The 17060-nt window shown below is 43.3% G+C and overlaps 1 protein-coding gene across 1 annotated transcript in view; it reads right to left on the minus strand.

The window, feature by feature from the left end:
- The window catches only part of MSRA (methionine sulfoxide reductase A), a 235821-nt gene that overhangs the window by 84660 nt on the left and 134101 nt on the right, over positions 1–17060 (minus strand). The window contains exon 4 of the mRNA XM_069011850.1: positions 16087–16191. Coding sequence (XP_068867951.1) covers positions 16087–16191 — 105 coding nt within the window. The remainder of the gene's footprint in view (positions 1–16086; positions 16192–17060) is intronic.

Consider the following 17060-nt stretch of genomic DNA (forward strand, 5'->3'; position numbering starts at 1 on the left):
ATTTAAGCATTAACATTTTACAAATCTAGTTATTGCTTAACAAACTATTTAACAACCAACTAGGGAGGAGATTACAAAAATCTCTCTGAATGGAGGATCACTACAGAGGGTGCTGGTTTCCAGCATGAATTTAGGAATGTAAGTTCGGTATGAGCTCACGTGCACAGTGCTCTGAGTGAGAAAATCAGATTATTTAATATCTGCATGTGCCACCATGACACAGTATCAGGGAGCCAGTCAGCTTAATTAATTTGTTGAAGAGAAGGTTAAGAGGACAACTGACTCTAAATTAAAATACATTTCTAGAGGAAAAAAAAAAAGAAATGAGGCTCTTCAGTCTTGCCAAAGTTGTTTAACTTGGAAGGGCGATTGAAAGCCAAAGTATCCAAAATCTGGGTGGGAAATAAGACAACATTCAAGCAGCAAAGAGCATTTCTCCCTTGAACAATGCACCTAAAGCCACATTCCATTCCTGAGGGCTTCAAACTGAGGATTTACATTTTCATAGAATCATAAAACAGTTTGGGTGGGATGGGAATTTAAAGACTCTCCAGTCCCACCCCCTGCCATGGGCAGGGACACCTTTCACTAGCCCACGTTGCTCCAAGCCCCGTCCAGCCTGTCCTGGAACGCTTCCAGGGATCCAGGGACAGCCACAGCTTCTCTGGGCACCCTGGGCCAGGGCCTCACCATCCTCACAGCCAACAATTCCTTCCCAATATCCCATCCATCCCTGCCCTCTGGCAGTGGGAAGCCATTCCCTGTGTCCTGTCCCTCCATCCCTTGGCCCAAGTCCCTCTCCAGCTCTCCTGGAGCCCCTTTAGGCACTGGAAGAGGCTCTGAGCTCTCCCTGGAGCCTTCTCTTCTCCAGGTGAACACCCCCAGCTCTCCCAGCCTGGCTCCAGAGCAGAGGGGCTCCAGCCCTTGGAGCATCTCCATGGCCTCCTCTGGACTCTCTCCAGAAGCTCCACGTCCTTCTGCTGTTGGCCCCAGGGCTGGAGCAGCTCCACAGGTGGGATCTCACCTGAGCAGGGCAGAGGGGCAGAATCCCCCCCTCCCCTGCTGCCCACACTGGGGGATCAGCCCAGGACAGCATAATTCCAAGAGTTTTACCATGCCAATGACTAAAGGGTGAAATTAAGGAGTCAGATATGTGATAACAGCAGCCCCTCCTCTGTTGGAACCCTGGGTTCTGAGAATTTCAGCCTGTCAGTGCTGGGAGGCAGTGATCCTCAGAAACACACTGTATTCGATCCAAAACCCTGGGAAAAGCTTCCTAAATTGTGTGGTAACACTGAGGTTGTTGCTGTGTAATTAAAAGTTATATCACTGGGTGAAATATGTAGAAATGTAGAAAATTAGGTTTAGGAGATATAGGTAATAATAGGTTACAATATGGAGGATTTGGGGTGTGGATTTATGTCTTCTTCCTTTTCCTTCACAAATGTGAATGTTCTGTCATTGGGTCAAAAGTTCTGCACTGCAGAACATGAAAGGCTAGTAACTGGGTTGTAAGTAAAAACATATCTCATAATTGGTTAGAGTTTAAAAAGCTTTGAAAATTAAAACTTACAGCCATTTTCCACCCTGCCAACAAAAAGGCACTCACGGTGCAGCTGTATTACTGATAAGACATAATAAATAACTAAGTCCAAACAAGAATTCTTGATCTCCTGCGTCTCAATTCAAACTCTGAGTGAAAGAACTCAGGATATAGAAAAAAGAAGAAAAATAATACTCCTCCAACCCAAATGTTGGCTTGGGCTGTTAAACCACCCACCAGCAATGAAAAGGACTGAACAGATACTGTAAGTATTTCCCCAAAGTGTAGTTTTAATGTGACCAGTGATCAAACCCAAATTTTCCTTTCTTTTCACTTGTTGTTTAAATTATTTTGTACCTAAATCCCCTGCAATATGGAGCTAATACATTACCTAAGCCCCTAAGAGTATGAGATAACAGAATAAATTCCATATATACAAACATGGCCCAGTGCCACTGTTGCTGTTGTTATTTTCAATGAACCTCACATGGACAAACATCTCAAGGGTCCATCAGTGATTTTTTAAACCCTCTGGCAAGTCTGACTTGCTGAGATTCACAGCTCAACAAGTAGCAAACAAGACAAGAAATTCAATTTACTAAACAACTGTGGTGGGATGATTGAGCTTAACAGTCCTGTCTTCAAAAGAAAGAAATATTTACTGAATAAAAAACAACCTCTGCTGGGCTCTTTAAAAATTCCACAATGTATCTGTGCTTAAACTCTTAACTGGAAGAAGGAATAACTCCTAAGAACATCAGCTGAACATCTTCAGAGCATCTGGATTTTACTGGGAAATGCTGGTTGTATCTACAACTGTTCTGTGAGATGTCTCAAAGTCATCCTCTGTGCAAAACGTGCCCATTTAGAGATAGTTTTTAGGGCAGCTCCAGGAGCTCAATCTTTTCCTCAAGGATAATAGGGAAATCTGTCAGTAGGAACTGAACCTCCTTTTCATTCAAGATTGAGATGATCAACAGGTTCTTTATTAAAGTTGGTGAGAAAATGTATTAACCCTGAGGAATCACAGAATCACTGAGGGTGGAAAAGCCCTCTGAGATCATCCAGTCCAACCATCCCCCAGTACTGCCAAGGCCACCACTGACCCATGTCCCCAAATGCCACATCCACACGGCTTTTAAACCCCTCCAGGGATGGGGACTCCAGCCCTGCCCTGGGCAGCTGTGCCAGGGCTGGACAACATTTTTCATGAAGAAATTTTTCCCATCCAGCTCTACTTTAGTAGTATCAGTGGGGCAAGACAGAGACTGGAAAGGGCAAATCCTGTGTCCTTGACCAGGTGATCAGGAACACATCCAGCAGGAACAGGAACAAACAGACCCCGGAGGTAACAGCCTGGCACTTACTGGTGATGCCTGAGACAAAGAAAATCGGCTGATCTGCTGGAAACAGTCAGAAAATCTCTTGTCAAAGAGATGCTTTGATAGAGAGGCTGATTTTAGAACTGAGAGGAAAGCAGATAATTTGCACCTCTCTGGCAAAAGACAAAAGTGGGGTTTGGATACGGTTGTGTGGCGCCAAAATGTAAAAAAGTCCAAAATCCAACAGCCCAAACCCTGTGTGAGCACTGGGCTGTTGTTGTAAGCTCTTGTCTCTGGAGAACCAGGGAAGATGAGGGCATTTGGAGCTCCAAACATGTTCAGATGTTGGGCATGGATCATATGCAGGAATTTCCCTCTGGCTGACCAAAGCACCTCAGCAGAGCTCAGCCCTGACCACTCTGGAGAACATGAAATGTCCTCACTGTGCCAGCAGAGCCCAGAGCACCAATTAACCACAAAAAGCCCTCAAGAGCTGAGCTCTGCTTTATGTGAAATGGAAATCTGTGGTGAGAGGATGGCGGCTGGAGAGAACAGGGAGCTGTGATGGTATCCCAGATCCTGTCAAAGGAACAATTCCCAGGCTGAGATTGCCATGGGATATTAACACACTGCCACTGGGACTGCTGTTTGCCTGAGTGTAGATAACAGGCAAAGAAATGGCTCTAAAAATCCCTTTCTTACCAACACTCCGGTATCTTCTGATGGACCTGGGTAGGAATGACTTCATTTTGGTCTTCCCCATATTCTCTGGCATCAAAGCAATAAATGCTGGCTCTCCTTTGGCTTGAATGACTGGGAATATGGACTGGAATATGGAATCCCCATGCCTGGAAGTGTCCAAGGACAGGATGGACAAGACTTGGAGCAACCTGGGATAGTGGAAGGTGTTCCTGCCCATGGGCAGGGGATAGAATGAGATGATCTTTAAGTTCCTTTTCAACCCAAACCATTCTGTGGTTCTCTGATTAATAAAAAAACCAGATTTCCCAGTACTATTTTTTTCTTCAGAAACTGCAAACAAGCAGATTTGTTTCCAAAAAGCCACTGTTTAATATATTACCTGCAGAAAGCAAAAGCAAAAGACACTTTATTTTATTGGCTAAATCAAGGAATTCTTTCAAAGACTCAACCCTCTAATGACTTGAAAGTAACACTTATACACCACTCCTTATCTTCCCTCCATTTAAAAATAATAAAAAAAATGTAATGGCATCATCCGTCAACTTTGCTGTTCTCGGAGGATCCCAGGCATAATGGAGATAAATGGCCGAGGTCTCTTCGACTCTTCTGTGCCATCCAGTGAAATTTTAAAGGGCAGTTCATAGCTCTTATTTTTCCCATAATTTTTCCTGTGATTTATAGACTTTTCTGCAGCTGTCACTTACTTTCTTATACCTCCAGCAACCTGAGACACGGATTGGTCATTTTCTTCTCCCCAATCAATCCTTGCTGAGTTAAGACTAATAAAACTCCTTCTTCCAGCTCATCATATCATTATTTAGTACAAATCAATTGCACCATGTCACCCCGGCTTGATGTCATCACTCACTCTAATGATTACATCTCTACAGCTTAAAAGTTGCCAGGGGAAAGTAAAACTCTTTATGGCACATGATTAAAGGAGGAAAATGTTAATAGGAAAGAATTTCGTTACAGTGCTGTGCATTGAGAGTTCTGGATGATTTTCAAGGTGCTGTGGTGCAGGAAGGATAAATTAAATAGAAAAGAGTTTCTTCAGGAGGTTAAAAAGCATTAATGAGATTGTATATGATAAAGAAAAGTTTTACGCTGTCAACAAGGTTTAGAAAGTTTTCAATATACACAGTTTTTAGTGTCTAGGAGGAAACTGGTTTTGGTCTTCTTTTGGCACTAGATGATCTTTGAGGTCCTTTCCAAGCCAAACCATTCTGTGATTCACATACCAGATGCAATACCGCTCCTCTAACACTTCAAATATTTTATATATATTTTTAAAAACTAGAAAGTCTCAAGGAAGACTTGGTTTGGAAGACGAGTTCCCTGTATATTTATTATTTATTAATTCCTTCAGATACAATATTGTATAAAAGCATTTTTGAATGCTCTTGGACCTTTGAAGGAAGTGCATCATCAGCCTGAGCCCAGAAAAAAACCCCTCACGGGTTTGTTTTGGATGAGTGTCATAATACTCAAGTATTAACTCAAGTATCACTGGCAGGAAAAAATGTTAATCCATTTCTAATTATTAATTGAAAATTCATATTTACCAGTGGTGCACAGAACAGATGAATAGAACAGTGAATTGTGCACATAAATCATCCCTAATGGCACTAAACTTATTGTAGGGGACTTTTACTTTAATCAAACTTGACTTCACTTTAATCAAAAGTTAAATGATTGGTTTTAGGCAGGATTTTAGACATTTTCTGCCATAAACAGCCATTAGGCTTTTTCAGAGGTGCCTTTTCTTAAAAATCTGTCTGGGATCTGGATGAACTTCAAGCTGCCGGAGCAATTCCAGAGGAGGTCATGGAGATGCTCCAAAGGCTGGAGCCCCTCTGCTCTGAAGCCAGGCTGCGAGAGCTGGGGGTGTTCACCTGGAGAAGAGAAGGGTCCAGAGAGACCTCAGAGCCCCTTCCAGAGCCTAAATGAGCTCCAGCAGAGCTGGAGAGGGACTTGGAACAAGGGATGGAGGGACAGGACACAGGGAATGGCTTCCCACTGCCAGAGGGCAGGGTTCGATGGGATATGGGGAAGGAATTGTTCCCCATGAGGCCCTGGCCTAGGTTTCCCAGAGAAGCTGTGGCTGCCTCTGGATCCCTGGAAGTGTCCAAGCGTGGGTTGGATGGGGCTTGGAGCACCCTGGGATAGTAGGAGGCGTCCCTGCCCATGGCAGGGGGTGGGATGTGATGGTTTTTAAGGTTCCTTCCAACTCAGACCATTCCAAGATTCTAGGAACATGGGAAGGGAATGGAATTTTTATCAATATTTATCAGTGCAGCTGGAACTGAGCTTCCATGTTTAGGCAACCAAAAGCTGACCAAACACTGGTTGATCTGATGTCTAACTTGGGATGAGTCAAGTGTGTTCACCAGAGTTCTTCTAATACCCGTGGGAGCTCAGCCCCCACATGCCCATGGAAACATCTAAATTTAAGTGGATTTAGCTCAGCCTTTATCCCTCCTGACATGGCTGTGCTGGTGAGACAAGCCTGCCTGGAGATCTTGATAGCCTTCAATCCCAAGTAAAATGCACGGAGCAGGGATGTGTGGAGAAGACTGGAGGACATGACAGGGGGCAGAAATGAGCTTCACATTTTCTAACTGCTGGAAAACAGGAATAATGCCCAAAAGCATCTGACGTGGCAAAGGCATTTCTGTTTGGGCATTGGAATCAGGCCCTCATTGCCGATTTTCCTCAGGGATTAACTTTGCTGTGATGTTACCAAAAGCTGGACAACAACTGATCATGGGGAAAAACTATAATTAAGAAATGCAGGGATTCAGATCAGCTACCCCATCGGCTCAGCTATGGAACCACACAGATTTGCTGTTGTTTTTCTTCATGTGCCTTCTCCTTTCTCTTTGTTTATCTGTTGTTCACTAGTGCCTTGCCTCAATTTAGGCATTTGCCTGCACTCTGAATCCAAACCCACTCTGATCCACCAGGTGCTGTTGCAATAGTAATAAAAATAATTAGTGATAATAAAAATAATAGTGTTGCAATTTGCTTTTATAAGCAGATAAGCTCATGGGACACTGCTCTCTCAAAATACAGACAAGTGCGCTCTTATAAATATGCACAAGGAAATTGCAGGCAGAGAAAAACAGTCATTCACTGAAAATATTGTTGCTCAGAAGAGAGTCAGCTTTGACCTCTTGTACCTAATTATACACGAAAACAAAGATTAAAAGCCTACTAATAATCACCATAAACTATGATTAATGATACCACGCTTCAATGCCTCAGATTTCCAGACACAAGTACAGTAAATTCACTATTATTTGAAGAAGAAAACAATGTTTGTTATCTCTTTGTTTTGACTTCATCTATTGTTTTCCTTGCCTAAGGATTAGGAACAATCCATCAAAAAATTCTGCAGAAAAAGACTTTCTAAGGTTGCCCTCTCCTAATTCCACAAACACATGAAAATTTAGATGTTATTCCCACCACGTTCCCGTCAGCTTCACAGATAGAACCAGGGAATCATGGAATGGTTTGGGTTGAAAAGGACCTTTAAAGATCATCTTGTTCTTATATCACAGAATCACAGAATATTCTGAGTTGGAAGGGACCCACATAATATTATACATCATTTATATATATATATATATATTTATAAAATAATTTTATCCTTCCATATATCCAGTATAAACCTCACCTGCCTCAGGTGGGTTCACATTTCTTACAGCATCGGAGTTCTAATTTTCAGTTGTTCTGGGGAACTGGCTCACACATCCTTGTCAGGTGTTTGTTGGGGTTTTAGGAGCTCTTCTGGGGTTTTTGGTTTTGTTTTTCTGTTAAAGGAATTTTCCCCCATACATGTTGCTAGGGGGACAAATGGCTGGGTACTTAAGAAAAACAAAAGAGCTGGCTACTTTTTTTGTTTCACCTGGTGTGTGGGCAGTTGGTCTCCGGTGGTGTTTGGACAGAGAAGAAGGCTGTTTTCTTCGGCTGCTTTTCCTTCTGCTGGAGAAGCCCCAGGATCCCAAAGCCCGCCTTTCCCACCCCGCTGGGAGCCGGGCTGTGGCCGCCCTGCCCCGCCGTTGCTTCGAGCTTTCGCTATATTGTAGCCCTGCTCACCCTGCCTGCCCAGACCTCCAGGGGGTTCCCCATTTGGATACATCGCATCTGCCACCCGGGATTTGTGCTCGTCCCTGCCGTTCCAGCCTGCTGTTCCCGAGGGTCCGGCCGGACACCGGGATCGGCTGCCCAGGGGTTTGTGAAGCCTTTGTCCCATCCCTTCCCAGGATCCCAGGGCACCGGTGCCGCTGCTCCCCGAGCTCGCTCCGGAGCGCCCCCTGCAGCCGCGGGGGAACCATCGCACCTGCCCTGCTCACCGGGAGCCGCCAGCGCCCCTGCCGGCTGCGAGCGGAACTGCACCCGAGGGGAAAGGGCCCGACAGCCGAGAAGGCTGGGACTGGGTTTGGGATTGTTTGCTGTTACTGCCATTGTTACTGCTGTTTGTTTGCCTTGTTATACACATAGAGATATATAATAGTAAAGAACTGTTATTCCTATTTTCCACATCTTTGCCTAAAAGCCCCGTGATTTCAAAATTATAATAACTCGGAGGGAAGAGGGTTGCATCTGCCATTCCAAGGGAGGCTTCTGCCTTCCTTAGCAGACACCTGTCTTTCAAACCAAGACAGGCGTAAAATAAAGAACGTAAAAGCAGTTGAAAGAGGAATTCAGAGCCCAGAAGGACTTTTGCCCTTGAGCCAGAATTGATTCAGCACTGCTCACTTCAAAATGCAAAGCATTCAGCCCACCTCAGCAACCACTGCTCTGGTTAATAATCCCCTTCATTAAGAAAGATGCAGGGAAAACAACATCTCCTAAACTGCAAATATAGGTCAGGAGAAGTCTATTCTAATTTATATGGATAAGAAGAGTCTAATGTGCAAATTAGGGCACGACAGCTGAAATTCTTGGGGATGCAAAGCAGCCTAATAACACCTATTTATTTTTAATGCCTGTTTAGTCCTGGAGAAACACAAAGAGTGGGAACAATGAAACACAAGATTTTGGGTCAGGAAGGAGATGAAGCTGCATTCTCAAAGTGCAACTCTGGCAAAGACTTTAATACTTTCAAAAAAACACAGGCCACAGGTATTTCAGAGGTGATTTTGGGCAAGGGACTAAATTCATTGCTGGTGGGATGAGTAGGCATCCATCAACAGCTGTCCCACCACTGGAATTTCATGGGAAAGAGCAGGAATTAGGAGAAGGCAATAGAAAGACTCTGATCAAACAACCCAGTTCTGCTCTTGAGTGTCCGACCCTGCAGGAACCACCACACATTTATCTTTATTGTGTCCTGGCACATTGATTTCCATGGCTTTTGTTAATTTATCAACACAGAGCCGTGCTTTATTCACTTCCTTCAAGAGCCTCCCAGCAATGTCTTTAACACTGATTTAATTAGCATCCTCTCCACTGTATCCTGCGAGTCATTAATGAAAATATTGAGGCGTATTGGACCAAGAATGGCTCCCTGAGGGGCTGGTAATTCTATTTTGAATATATTTAATATGCCTGGTGACAATAGATTTCATATTTCTACTGTTTTTCGTTACACCTTGTAATAATGCTGAGACCATCAAGGCTCTTAATGACGTTTGAAATACATGACAAAGGTGCTTTAATCTGAGACTCACAAATCTCACTCAAATTATAAAGGGAAGAGAGTTACAAAAATGTGGAGGCAAAACATAAAAACGGTTATATTTTACAGGGAAAGATTATTTTTTTCCCTTTAATCTACAAATGAAGTTCCAGGCCTGTAGCAGAATACCAAATGCTGGTTTAGGGTGGCTGCAGCGTTTTTTATGTGTACAGCTGTTCTTCCACTGGTATAAGTAGACACATCTGCTCATTAGCAACACAATGTCATTTCTAGTGTCTAATTTTAATTATTTGCAGATGATAGATTCCTTATGCAATGTCTAAAAAAAGTACAGGCCTTCAAAGCTGGGGAGAAATAAATATCCCCTCTGCGAGCAAACTGGGTCAGCACAACAAAAAGCAGATATTAATCTGGAGAATTCCTGCATCAGCACCAAGGCTAAATGCCAGCGTGTTTGGAAGGTCACAGGGAGGAGAAATGGCTCCTACATTTCTTCTTTATCATGGATACACAAGACATATGGACAGAGAGATGTTCTGAACGAGTCTGGCAGGTGATGAGTTTGTTGTAGGACAGATGGTCCTCAACTGCTGGAAAAATATCAGCCCTGCTTACATTTCCTGCACAAACACAGGCAAGATAAGGACTTGTCCCTGACAGGAAAAGGGGAATGAGATTCCTTACAATGAATTTGGTTCTCTGGATATTCACAAAGGATCAACAAGGCTGCAAGGGGAATTCCAGAAGCTCCTGGGCAGCGGTGGTCATGGGTGGCTTTGTCCTTCACCCCATGGTCAAAGGGGTGACCAAAACTATGGAATCCTGGCTTCCTCCCAGCCCCTGCCACTAACTCAAAAATCCAAACAGAAAGCCAGAAGGAATGAAAAATGATGGGATTTGTGGACAACAGGCGCTCACCACAGGGAATTGTACCTGTACCTGAGTCGTTTCCTGTGGGCTGGGAAGGATTGGGCACTTTTGAGGAATGTGGGGAGCAGAACTACCCAAACAAGCATCTGCTTTGGATTGTGCTCACGAAAGAACAGAGCTGAAGGAGACAAGAGGATTTTTCATTTCTCCCAAACACATTTTCACAGAATCACAGAATGGTTTGGGTTCAACAGGACCTTAAAGATCATCTCATTCCATCCCCTGCCATGGACAGGAACACGTTGCACTAGACCAGGTTGCTCTAAAATGAAATTAGTTTTGTTGTCTGCTTGACTTCTGTCCAGCCCATGAAAGCAAGAAGGAGCCTTTCTTTTAAGTCACCTTGGACTGGCTGAAATCTCTGACACATGAAGGACTTCACCCACACACAGGTCAGGAGAATTCCAAGATTAAAGTCCTTTACAGGACTCACATTTGTACCATGCCAAACACTCTCCTCTGGTATCAGATTGATTTTTCCAGAGGTGTGGAGAAATAGTTTCTGACACCCTACAAAGAGCAGCCAAACTTCTGACCTGATCCAGTATGACACGTTCCTCCCTGTCCAGGAGCACAGCGGGGTTTGGAATTGGCTCAGGCACTGCATATCGGTGCTGATGCCAGAAGGGTGATCCCACCACCATTCCTGCTCCCGGCGATTTAAATCCTGGCTGGAAACCACATTTCAGTTCCATTCATGCAGGGTTAATTTTCAGCCTGAGAAGTTTGTGATTTCCAGTGTCAACACCAACAAAGAGCTTGTATCCAGCTCAAAGGTCGGAGTGAGAGGAGGAAATCACCCTTTTCCCTAACAGGGAAGTCAAAGATTACTTTACAGAAATTGTGATGCTACAGAAGAGGCACACAACTGATGGGTTGAAAGTCCAAGTCCCTCCAGACAGGCAGCAAGCAGGTGTCAGCAGGACCATGGTCAGAGTGCAACTTAAAGGAGACAGTCAGGCTTATATCCTAAAAAATTCTGGAAAGCTCTGAGGACGGTCCCATTAAAAAAACAGGCAATATAGACTTTGCTCTACACCTCTGTAAACTTTAAAAATTAAAATTATCTACAAATTTTTTTTTGCAGTATTTTTGGCATATCCCATTCATCCCTCTTTTCTCTATCAATGACAAAGAAACAACATCTCGAGCACTTATAGAGCCATCCAGAGCAATCCTCTTAGAGATCAGCTCTTTCCTGGCAGAGCAGGAATGCTGAGCAGGGCACTGGAGGCTGAGCAGAGATGACAGCCATATGCCACTTGGCAGAAGTCAGGGGGCTGTTTGTTGCTTTTTCAGTCTCCCAATTCTAATGAATTATAAAATAGAGCCTAAATTAACAGTCAGGAGGACTTTGTCAGGGCCCCACACTTCCGAGATGCTCGTCAGGGAGGATCTCTTTCAACTGTTTGATTTGATCAAAGGTTCCTGCTTTTCAATTGACTTCTGTATACTCCAGAGCTTCCCAAAACAAGACCCAGGCTCCTTCCCAGGAACAATTTTAATCCCAGTGAGGAGTCAGTCTCTTCTAAAGGACAACTGCTTGGAAAGCAGGAGTTTTTGAATATTAATACACTCGTGCAATGATGAACAGTGGTGGGACTGGCAGTCTGTACTCTTCAGCAGCTTGGTACCAACTAAACTGATCCTGAAAGGCCTTAATCTGCCACAGAATGTACACATTTGATGTTTAATGACATCAGAACAATGAGATAAGTTCATTATCTCTGCTGAGGGTAGGAGGGATGAAATGGTCTTATCCCAACTTCTGGAAAAAGATAAACCCCAGAGAGCTTTTATATTTTTGAGTGGGAGCTGTACTCAAGAACTCAGGCATTTGCTGTGTGAGACACTGGATTCACCCAAAGATTGTGCTGAATTTCTTGAATAAGAAACCTTCTCATTTATCTTCTTAGTCAAAATCTTATTTTTGGCAGACTGAGTCCTGCATTCCCACAAGGCTGCCTGAATAAAACTCACTGTGTGCACACAGCTCAACCGCAAAGGAGAAAAATATTGTAGGTCAGAGAGATAACTCTCACTTTCAGTGTCTTTCCATAAAGCTACATTTCCCACAGCCAGCTAAAAACAGGGAATAGATACAAGTCAAGGCAAAGAAACAATCCCAATTTAGACATCTTCTACCATCCCTGCCTTACAAAACACAGAAATTTGACATTGGGACCTTGTGGCTCAGGTTTTTCTCAAATCAAGAAATGTATATGAGATGTGCAGAGCTTTGCAAAATTCTTGGACAGAGATTAGAATAACAAAATCACAGAATCACTGACTAATTTAGGGTGAAAAAGACCTCCAAGACTTTCAAGATTAAGTCCAATCTCCACCTTGTCACCAGCCCAGAGGACTGAGTGCCATGTCCAGTTGTTCCTTGGGCACCTCGAGGGATGGGGACTCCACCACCTCCCTGGGCAGCCCCTTCCAAACTTTGACAGCCCTTTCCATAAAGAAATTCCTCCTGGTGTCCAACCTGAACCTCCCCTGGTGCAGCATTAAGGAACCACAAAAATACACAGGTAAAGCAACCTGTGCAAGGCTGGGGTGTGCAAAGTCTTCCGAGAACAATTCCATCTTTTCCAGGGGTAAAGTAATGCTCTCACTTTTGGCAAATTATTATGGAAGAACCACATGGAAATTCTATTGATCCAAGCTCAGATAAAAATTTAGGAATGTTTCCACCATGCACTGCAGTGCCACGCAGATGCCTGAGACAGTGTGAAGGACTCGGGTGTCTCCATGGCTCGGTGTCACACGGAGACAGGAGCTCATTCCCAGAAGGAATTCAGCCACATTAGCATGGCCTCATGCCTGGGCTAATCAGATGATGCTTCCCAGCTGCCAGAAATCCAAGAGTGAATCACACAGCTGCCACATCCAGCCTTCTTCTGAAAGCACAGACCGGAACTGTGCTGAACCTCTGTCGTATGAGGATATAAAGACATAATGCCATCATTTTAGTTTGGTTTAGAGCCAGAAAGAATCATGAATTACATTGATGGGTTTATCTGATCTGTTATAACAACTACTACATTTCATCCACATCTCTGTGTGTCCAGGTAATGAACTTCAGTCACCCTAAAGCCCTCAGGTCCTTCAGGCACTTCCCTGTTCTATGTGAGCCACAGGCTGAGCCCAGCCACTGCCAAAGACAAGACTACAGACATGGCAAAAGATTGATTAGGTGGGTGTTGTCCAACTTATGTCTGCAGAAATCCATTTCTCATACCTGCAAAGTGAAGAATCCCATACTCCTGTCCACCGGTTCCCAGCCCTGGCAATCAGGATGAATCCAAACATACGGGCAAGACACGTGGACCAATTGTCCTGATGCATCAAAACAAGCAGTCCATAAGAGTCATAGAAACCCAGAAGAGTTTGGGTTGGAAGGGATCTTAAAAACCATCTCATTACACCCCCTGCCATGGGCAGGGACACTTTCCACTAGCCCAGGGTGCTCCAAGCCCCGTCCAACCTGGCCTTGGACACTTCCAGGGATCCAGGGACAGCCACAGCTTCTCTGGCCAACCTGTGCCAGGGCCTCACCACCCTCACAGGGAACATTTTCTTTCCAACATCCCATCTAAACCTACTCCCTTTCAGTTTGAAGCCATTCTCCCTTGTCCTGTCACTCCAGGCTCTTGTAAATATTCCTCTCCATCTTTCCTGTAGGCTCCCTGTACCTACTGGAAGGCCTCAGTGATGTCGCCCTGAAGATTCTCTTCTCCAGGCTGAACGAAATAAGCCACCCTCTGGTGATGGCCAATTTCTGATAATCCAAAGAAAAAAAGAGCAAGAAAAAAGTCTAAAACCAAAAACTGGTAGGACAGGATGAAAAACTCCATCATTTCTACAAGCAAACCAGGAAGGCCCAGGAGTGTGATTTGAGGGTGGAGATTATCTTAGAATCAGACAATCCTGGAATGGTTTGCAAGAGACCTTAAAGATCATCTCATTCCAACCCCCTGCCATAGTGGCATCTCTCAATGCAGAGCTCCAAGTTTTTCAGGGATGGTGCCGATGAATTAACCTGAACACAGCTCTGAGGGAGCGGGTTGGAAAGGGAGGCTCATAAATCAACAGTGTGGGCCACTGCACTCGACAGATTCACAGGATTCCTTCTCCGGACTGGAATCAAGCCCCTCTTTTAAAATGATGGATTACCCCATCTGAAAGACTCGAAAGGATGGCGATGGAAAAAATACTCCAGTGTTTAATTACACTGAGGGATGTGGAGCTGTTTCATTGCACAGTGGAACTTTCCAAACTTCAGCTCCCAGCTACTGGAGCTTGTTCTGGTTTATTGGGGTCGGGTTGTCAACCTCTCATGAGGTATCTGCAAGGATTGTTTGATCACAGTGTTCGTGGAATCGCAGAATCTCCTGAGCTGGATAGGAGCATCCAGTCCAACCCCTGGCCCAGCACAGACACCCCAACAACCCCACCCTGTGCATCCCTGAGAGCGTTGTCCAAACGCTCCTGGAGCTCTGGCAGCCTTGGGGCTGTGCCCATTCCCTGGGGAGCTGCTCCAGTGTCCGTCCCAGCACCCTCTGGGGGAAGAACCTTTCCCTGATATCCAACCTAACCCCCCCGACATGGTGTTATCTCTCTTCATCGTGCCTACTCCCAGCACTGGGGCAGTTTTCTGGGCTCTATATCCATTTTTTGTCGCACTTTGAATCCCCAGCAATATTTCTGTAAGATCCCCGGGATGGCAACAGAGGAACTGCACAGAATGTTCTGATTTCCTGGCCCTGCAGGCAGAAAACTCCTGACTAAAGCCCTTTCCATAGAGGCAGAAGTTGCAATAACCACTTTGGGTTCAGTGGAAGACACTTATCCACAATAGTCCCTGGATCCCTCTTTGAGTTTCTTTTTCCCGGGATGGCATCACATTTTGGAGGTATCATCTGCAATTTTTTTGTTCCCAGATGCAGTAACAAGTGGCATAATTACGATGGCTGTTCAAATATTGAAATGAGTTACTTGTGTGCAGCGTTTCTGGGAAATGGGAGAAGGGATGAGGTTTATTGGAACTCTCTAAACATGCAAAATGTTTTCTGCACACAGTTTCCCACTTCTGTTTGCACAGATGTGGGTCGTGTCAGCACAAAACCACTGCCAAGAAGGATAAATTAAATCCAAAGGTTTGGATAAGGCAAATAGGTAGAATGGTCCACTAGTGCCTCTGCACAACATCTCTTACCCCTTTTTTGCTCCCTTTTTCTAATAATAAAATATACTCAGTACTGTTGAAAAATGTAAAATCCCAGGTTCTGATGAAGGATAAAGGTCCTGGGTAGAAACAAAATCAAATAATTAAAATAAAATTAAATAAAATAAAATAAAGCAAAAGAAAATGCAATTAAGTAAAGCAAACTAAAATGAAAATTAAAAATAAGATAAAATAAGGTAAAATAAGGTAAAATAAGATAAAATAAGGTAAAATAAGGTAAAATAAGGTAAAATAAAACAAAATAAAATAAAATAAAATAAAATAAAATAAAATAAAATAAAACAAAATAAAATAAACAAAATAAAATTCAAAAATAAAATAAGGAAAAGTAAAATAAAATAAACTAAAATAATAGAAATTTTGAAGATGCAAAGAAATACACTTTAATTGAAGAGACAAAAGAAATTACAGCATAAATTGTCATCATCAAAGTTGAAGAGAATTTTCCATTGTCTCCCGTGCCACTCTGTGGGAATTTTCCCAGCCCAGGCAGCTGTAAGGGAGGAGGGGCACTGTGAGTTCTGTGCTCCCATTCTCCCTCTCCCTCTCTTTCTCTGTCAATAAATGTCTGCAATCATATTCCTGAGCTCCAGTGTGATTTCAAGGTTCATCTCTTCCATGCAGCTCAAACACTAATTACCCCAGCTGTAATTAGTAAGATAATTAAATACTGGCTCACTCATCACTCTACCTTGTGTCGGGTCATGATTCTCCCAGAAGACCTTGAGCAGTTGCTCAAAGCTGATGTTTTGTGGCTCAAACACCACCCGGACAGCCTCGGTGTGCCCAGTTCTGCCTGCAAATTCAAAATAAAACCAGATTTTAGCAGTGACAATTAGCCAAGGTGCACTCAGGGTTTTGTCTCTAAGATTCCAAGCACAGTCCTTTGGTTTTGTTTCGTGTTTTCCTAAAAATATTTTGGTTTAGCACCATTTATACTTGAGCTTTTTTGCACAATATTTTGTATTTCAGTGAACTCTAATAAATCTGTTTGTTCAGACAGGGCCATCGTGAAATAACCATGCAGAGAGATGAGAAGGGAAGACAGTGCTGTTATTGCAGCAGTTTGTCAGCTTAAAGGAGAAAAAATTAATAATTCTAACAAATTTGTAACTGAAAACTAGCAAAATATTTGAAATATTCTAAATAGAGCAATAAAATGTGAAAACTTTTATGTCTAAGTTGTCTTGACTGGGTTTTGTTTCTGTGGAGACATGGACAATATAATTGATTAGAAAATAATTATCATATTATAAAATATCAATAATATTGATGATAAAAACAAATGCCAAGGGTGTGCTTACACGAGATCACACAAATAATTCCAAACTGAGAGTGCTCAGACCTCTCAGGTGAAAGTCCACTGCACAATGTGCATTTTATATTTTATATATATATTATATATTTTATAATTCAAAAATTAGACATTTCTGTCATCATTACATATTCATGAATGGGGAAAAAATCCCATCCTTCAATTAAATCATAAGAAGTAAATACCTAAAAAAAATACACTGGACAGCCAGATCTGCCTTTGGTGGGGATAAAATAAGTCCCTTGATCACATCAGGGAGGTTTTTATTTCGTTTACACCAGCACAAACTCCAGATTTGTTCCACTGATTTCAACAGAATCAGGGAATTTCATACAGGGTGAATCTGGCCC

Source organism: Aphelocoma coerulescens, chromosome 3 (genome assembly GCF_041296385.1).
Source record: "Aphelocoma coerulescens isolate FSJ_1873_10779 chromosome 3, UR_Acoe_1.0, whole genome shotgun sequence".
NCBI classification, from domain to species: Eukaryota; Metazoa; Chordata; class Aves; order Passeriformes; family Corvidae; genus Aphelocoma; species Aphelocoma coerulescens.